The sequence below is a fragment of the Penaeus chinensis genome, chromosome 42 (assembly GCF_019202785.1).
Source record: "Penaeus chinensis breed Huanghai No. 1 chromosome 42, ASM1920278v2, whole genome shotgun sequence".
Lineage (NCBI taxonomy): Eukaryota > Metazoa > Arthropoda > Malacostraca > Decapoda > Penaeidae > Penaeus > Penaeus chinensis.
The window spans coordinates 22,478,310-22,485,809 of NC_061860.1; the positions used below are offsets into that span (position 1 = coordinate 22,478,310).

The window sequence follows — 7,500 nt, forward strand, 5'->3', positions numbered from 1 at the left end:
CCGGAGCTTCGCGTCCCGTTTGACCTGAGGTCCTCGAAGTGGATCTCGAGGGCCAGCTGCTGCACGCGCTCCAGGAGGCCGGTCTGGAGGGCGAGGGGGGTGGGGGTGGGGGTTATTGTTTTTCTCTATTGTCAGTTATCGTTGTCGTTGTCTTTGTCGTTGTTGTTGATAAAGATAATGATAATGATGATGATGATGATGATGAAAATAATGATAATAATAATGATAATAATAGTAATAGCATTAATAATAGTATTAATAATAATGAAAAGGAAAAAATGGAAACGAAAATGAAAGTGAAGATGAAAATGCCGAAACACGGAAAACGAACCCCCCCCCCCTTAAAAAAAAAAAAAAACAATAACAAAAAGCTAACCACCATTCGCCCACCACTCCCACCACGCGGCAATGGCGACCACAAATCACCTTAAACAGCGAATTCTCGAGGACCTCCCACTCGTCCCCCTCGATGTCAAGCTTGAGGTAGAAGAGGTGGTGGCGTGTGTGACCGAGGCGGCGTAGGAGGCCCGACAGAGGCCAGTATTCCACCAGGAAGCCTTTGTCTCCGGGAACGTCGGAACGGAACACAGTCTCTCGCATGAAGGTCGTGCCAATCCGCGCTTTGTAGAAGGTAAGTCTGTTTGGTAAAGGTAGGTAAGTTAGCAAGGATGTAGATAGATGAATTTATGTTAAAGGAATAAGAACAGGTTTGAACTAATTCAGTGTAATGTATAAGGAACGTCGGAACGAAACACAGTCTCTCGCATGAAGGTCGTGCCAGTCCGCGCTTTGTAGAAGGTAAGTCTGTTTGGTAAAGGTAGGTAAGTTAGCAAGTATGTGGATAAACAAGAAGATGAATTTATATTGAAGGAATAAGAACAGGGTTGAAGTAATTAAGTGTAATGTATAAGGAACGTCGGAACGGAACATCGTCTGTCGCACGGTCTTAAGATTCCGCGCTTTGGAGAAGATAAAAGATAAAACAAAAGGGAATAGAATAAGATATATGAACAAATAAATGGATTGCGCTAAAATGAAAATAAAGATGAATTAATATAAAATGAAAAAGAAGAGAGTATAACTAATTAACTGAAGTGAAAATTAACATCGGAACGGAACAGCTCTTATCAATCCGGGCTTTGTAGAACATTAGTCTGCTTGATAACGATTGATAAAAAAATAACTGAATGAACAAATTAATGAACAAATTAGCAAATAAATGAGAATAACAATTAACCAAACAAATGAGCAAAACAAAAAGCTAAACTGAATGATAATGGAATGGAATAGTAATGTATGATAAAAAATAAACATGAAGATGAACTGATATAAATGGAATAAAACAAAAAAAAAAAAAAAATCAATAAAAAAGCTACGTCAGGTAAATGAGATAATAAAAGGATATTAAACTGAATAGGATAAAAATGTCTAGGAAATGAAAATAAAGGTGAATTGTTGTAAAAGGAGTACGAACATATTGAAATAGTATAACAACAACAACAACAAAAAAAGACAAACGGAACGGAAAATGTAATGAAATATAAAACAAAAAGTAATTATGCGAAGGAATAAATAAAAAAAATAGAGATGAACTGAAAGAAAACGAACAGGAATTGATTATCATTGACCGAAATCAAAGCAATGCCTCTTGAAGGTTTTCCCGATAACGTTAACGAACGAACGAAAAAAAAAAAAAAATTTGTAACGATCACCCCAAGGGAAATTTAAAACGGATTAAATTGGGAAATGAAAAAAAGGGAAAAAATTATAGAAAAAATGTTCTGTAAAGGAAAAAATTTTTGGGGGAAATAAATGGAAAAACCAAAGAATGACGGGGGTTTTTTTTTTAAAAGAAAAAAAATTTTAAAAAAATATACTGAAGAAGAGGGAAAACTGTAATTCCCCCAGAAAATTCTTTCCGTTTCCAAAAGCTTTTTAGAAAAAAAAAAGAAAAAAAAAGATATGAAAATAAAATAGATAAATAAATGTAATGAAATGAAACCTTGCAGATATCTTAAAAGCAAAAATGCAAGCAACTTATTTTCGATACTGAGAAAGCAGAATTCCTTGCTTTCAGTTTTAATAATTTAAAGGAATTTGGAAATTTTCACTACGTTTGGGAATCCTGATTGAAAAAATTGGGAAATACACACACACAAAACACACCCACACCATTTTTTAAATATAATATATATATAAAATATTTTTTACATATATATACATATTTTTTTTTTTATATATATCATATTACATATCTATTTATTATAAATATATATATTTTTTATATATAAATACTATAGATATATTAATGATTATATATTATATAACAAAAAAGATATAATGTATAAATAAATTAATAAAAAAAAAAAATAATAAAACAAAAAGAAATTAAAAAAATATATAAGGAGAAAACCACTACATCCCACAAACGCACACACTCACACTCACACACCACACTCTCTCCAACACACTCACTACACATCACATAAACACTCAACCACACACAACACAACACTACACACACCACAACACATAGTGACACAAACCATCACACTCTCACTCACACACACACTCTCACACACACACCTCAAACTACTCACAACTCAACACACACGACTCACACATCCCACCACACACACCGACACCAACACATCAAACACACCACACACAACACAACAGCACACATACACCCACACCACACACACCCACACACACAGTTACGCCACACCACACACTCACATTACAGACACCACACACCCAACCAACACTCACACTCCACACACACACAACAAAACACACTGACCACCCACACAACCATACACACCACAACTACACACACACAATCACACTCACACCACACCACACAACAGTCACTACACACACAATTCACACACGAAGCCACACACACAACACAACTCACGACACCACGACACACCCCCACCCACTCACAACACACACTACAAACACACACACACTCCCACACCACACACACTCAACACACACAAACACCCAACAAAACACCACCCACAACACACACTACACGACAGCATCCTCACAGCACACACACAACATCACTCACAACTCACACTCACACACCCAACATCCTCAGCCCCAACACACACACACCAGCTCACAAACACACACACCATCACCACGACACACACCAAACACCCCAGCACACACACACACACACACTCCACTCCACACACTCTACAATACCCTCCCCCAGCCACAAAACTAAATCGAAACTCAACACACACTACACCTCACTCCACCACACACCCACTCCCTCACACAACACACCCACACCAACTTCACACACTCACACAAAAACACTCCCACAACACCGACTAACTCACACAGCACGTAGCACACAATCACACAACCCACACTAACTCAAACCAACACTCACAGCTCACACACATACAACAACACACTCACCCACCACACACACACACCTCACACTATCACACACACACACACAAAACACACTACACGACCTACAAACACACACCACACACACTCACAACTCACACAACACACACAAAACCCACCCTCACTCTCACTCTAACACACACACACACACACACTACCACACCCCAACTCAAACCTCACACACACAAACGCACTCACACACAATCTCACAACACACAAACATTGTATACACACTCACATCGCTCAAACACACACAAAAACTCACACTCCACACACTCACACAACACAACTCACACACACTCTCACAAAATATAGTCACCCTCCTCCACTCAGCACAAGTGCTTGTGGATACACTTAATACTATCCCCGAAACAAGTTCACTCAAAGAACTAAGCAACCAAGGGGCTCCCCAGTTCCGCCCAAGCAACCCCTTGTGGTTTCCCCCCAAACAAAGCTCAATATTTACCGTAATTTGGTTCTATAAAACAAAGAAGTTCATTATTATATTTACGATTTTTAAAACCCGTCAACTGCGTGAGGACTCGAGCCATCGTTAACAGAACTGAACGAAAGTGACCTGACGTGAGCTATGTACTGTGAATCTCTCTCTCAGATAAAGAGGTAATTGAATGTACTAAATTATCAACGATGAGAAGGAAAAGTAAGGCTTGAGGTGAATAATGAAAATAAAAGGAGTGGAATAAATGATAGGAATATAGTGAAAATAACAGTAGAATGAAGTAAAATGAAACGAGAGTAAGAATCTGATTGTCTGCCCGTCTCATGATATATTTTTCGACATAAAAAACTAAATTGAAATTATTACCTTTAAAATAGCAGTGGCAATATCATTAATAATTATAATCATTATTATAAGTATCATTATCATCACTGAAATGCCTGCTATTATTAATATCATCATTATTAACATTACTATGAATATCATCATTATCAATATTATCGATAGTAAGCAACAACAACAACAGTTATTGTCAACATTCCTGTCCCTTTCCGCTGATCTCTCTCCTCTGCTCTCGGGCCTCTGCCCTCACCTGTCTCAGCTGACCTGCTTACACCTCGATTCTCCTTGCCCTTCCCTCTCGCCACCTGCTCACCTGCCGCCCCTTCCTCCTTTGTCTCCCCTTCCTCCCCTTGCCTCCCCTGCCTCACCTGTCGCCGATGTACGTCGGGTAATGAGCGTGGAAGCGATCGCTGTCGAAGGCGTAGACGTCGCATCCGAACCTGGACATGGCTACCTCGAACGTGAAGTCATGGCCGATCCCGAAGGAGTAGACGAGGCAGTAGGCCGTCGGGAACACGTCGGGGTCCAGACACACGCGCCTGGAATGGGCAACCGAGGGCGGGTGAAGCTCAGGCACTGACGTCGATGAGAGGTATATGTGGGCGTGTGATTGCGGGGATGTGTGTGGAGGAAGGCATGAATGCAAGCGGAGGCGTGTGTAGAGAGAAACACGTAGGTATATATCCAGACACACACACACACACACACACAAACAGACATTCAATCTATCTAGTTCTAAGCTATATACAAAACTCGCATTTATATAACTCTACGACGAGAACAAATATTTCCTTTGCAAGTATCAGGTAGATAAAGTGATGAAATGTTTATTTTTATTTTCATCACATGGATAAAGTGATAACTAGTAGATAAAACAAACATTGTTTGTTTTTTTTCTATTTACATGCATTCATCCATCAGTAAAATTAAAGTTGGATAAGTTTATTTACCACCCTGGCTATCAGCTCGGGCAATCGTGATTACAGTTTTACATATATCTTTCACAGTACAGTATTCTGCGACTACTGTAATTGCACTTGGTAAAATGTGAATACAAATAATACAACATCCAAAAAATATTACGTTGATATGTTTTTGCCACTGTGTTTACATAACACTGTTCTTCGTTTACGGCAGTTTTACATACTACATTTATGATATAGGACGAGTATATATTCCAATGTGTCAGATGAAATGAAATATTCACACACAGTAAAATCTGAGCGACGGTTGTGAATATCCGTAGATTTCCTCCTGGGAACTTTAACGGAAGAAGAGAAGCACAATAGGTAGAGTCATGTAGAGTTTGTTTGTTTGTTTGGGAGAGACAGAGAGAGAGAGAGAGAGAGAGAGAGAGAGAGAGAGAGTGAGTGAGTGAGTGAGTGAGTGAATGAACGAATGAATGAATGAATGAATGAGTGAGTGAGTGAGTAGAGAAGAGAAGAGAAGAGAAGAGAAGAGAAGAGACAGAGACAGAATGAGACTGAGACTGAGACAAAGACTGAGACAGAGACAGAGACAGAGACAGAGAAAGAGACATAAAAAGAGACAGAGACAGAGACAGGGACAGAGACAGATACAGAGACAGAAATAGAGACAGAGACAGAAACAGAGACAGAGACAGAGACAGAGACAGAGACAGATACAGAGACAGAAACAGAGACAGATACAGAGACAGAGACAGAAAAAGAGACAGAGACAGATACAGAGGCAGAAACAGAGACAGAGACAGATACAGAGACAGAAACAGTGACAGAGACAGAGACAGAGACAGACAAAGAGACAGATACAAATACAGAGACAGAAACTGAGACAGAGACAGCAACAGAGACAGATACAGAGACAGAGAAAGAGAGAGACACAGACACATAGACAGAGACACAGACAGAGACAGAGACAGAAGAAGAGACAGAGACAGACAGAGACAGAGACAGAAGAAGAGACAGAGACAGAAACATAGACAGAGACAGAGACAGAGACAGAAACATAGACAGAGACAGAAACATAGACATAGACAAAGACAGAAAAAGAAAAGAAACAGAGAGAAAGACAGAGACAGAGACAGAAAAGGAAACAGAGACAGAGACAGAGACAGAGACAGAGACAGAGGCAGAGACAGAGACAGAAAAAGAAACAGAGACAAAGACAGAGACAGAGAAAGAAAAGGAAACAGAGACAGAGACAGAGACAGAGACAGAGACAGAGACAGATACAGAGACAGGGACAGAAACAGAGACAGAGGCAGAGACAGAAACAGAGACAGTTACAGAGACAGAGACAGAAACAGAGACAGAGACAGGGGCAGAGACAGAGACAGAGACAGAAAAAGAGACAGAGACATAGACGGAGACAGAGACAGAGACAGAGACAGAGACAGAAAAAGAGACAGAAACAGAGACAGAAACAGAGACAGAGACAGAAACAGAGAGAGAGACAGAGACAGAAACAGAGACAGAGACAGAAAAAGAGACAGAGACAGATAAAGAGACAGAAACAGAGACAGAGACAGAGACAGAGAAAGAAAAAGAGACAGAGGTAGATACAGAGGCAGAAACAGTGACAGAGACAGAGACAGAGACAGACAAAGAGACAAATACAAATACAGAGACAGAAACTGAGACAGAGAAAGAGAGAGAGACAGACATACAGACAGAGACAGAGACAGAGACAGAGAAAGAGATAGAAAAAGAAACAGAGACAGAGACAGAGACAGATTCAGAGACAGAGACAGAGGCAGAAAAAAAAAAAACAACAGAAACAGAGACAGAGACAGAAACAAAGACAGACAGAGACAGAAAAAGAGACAGAGACAGAGACAGAGACAGAGACAGAGAAAGAAACAGAGACAGGGACAGAGGCAGAGACAGAGACAGAGAAAGAGACAGAGACAGACACAGAAAATGAGACAGAGACAGAAACATATATAGAGACAGAGACAGAAACAGAGGCAGAGACAGAGACAGAGACGGATACAGAGACAGATACAGAGACAGAAAAAGAGACAGAGACAGAAACATAGACAGACACAGAGACAGAGACAGATACAGAGACAGAGAAAGAGAGAGAGACAGAAACATAGACAGAGACAGAGACAGAAACAGAGACAGAAACAGAAAATGAGACAGAGACAGAGACAGAAACACAGACAGAGACAGAGACAGAAACAGAGACAGAAATAGAGGCATAGACAGAGACAGAGACAGAAACAGAGACAGAGACAGAGAAAGAGACAGAAAAAGAAACAGAGACAGAGGCAGAGACAG

General features: G+C 40.1%; 1 protein-coding gene across 1 annotated transcript in view; it reads right to left on the reverse strand.

Annotated features, from left to right (window-relative positions):
• Window positions 1–2: 2 nt before the first annotated feature.
• Window positions 3–7,500, reverse strand: part of LOC125047949 — a gene marked incomplete at its 3' end in the record, with an annotated part of 16,869 nt that continues 9,371 nt past the window's right edge. The window contains exons 2-4 of the mRNA XM_047646496.1: window positions 4,606–4,776; window positions 427–637; window positions 3–83 (exon numbers count right to left, since the gene is read on the reverse strand). Coding sequence (XP_047502452.1) covers window positions 3–83; window positions 427–637; window positions 4,606–4,776 — 463 coding nt within the window. The remainder of the gene's footprint in view (window positions 84–426; window positions 638–4,605; window positions 4,777–7,500) is intronic.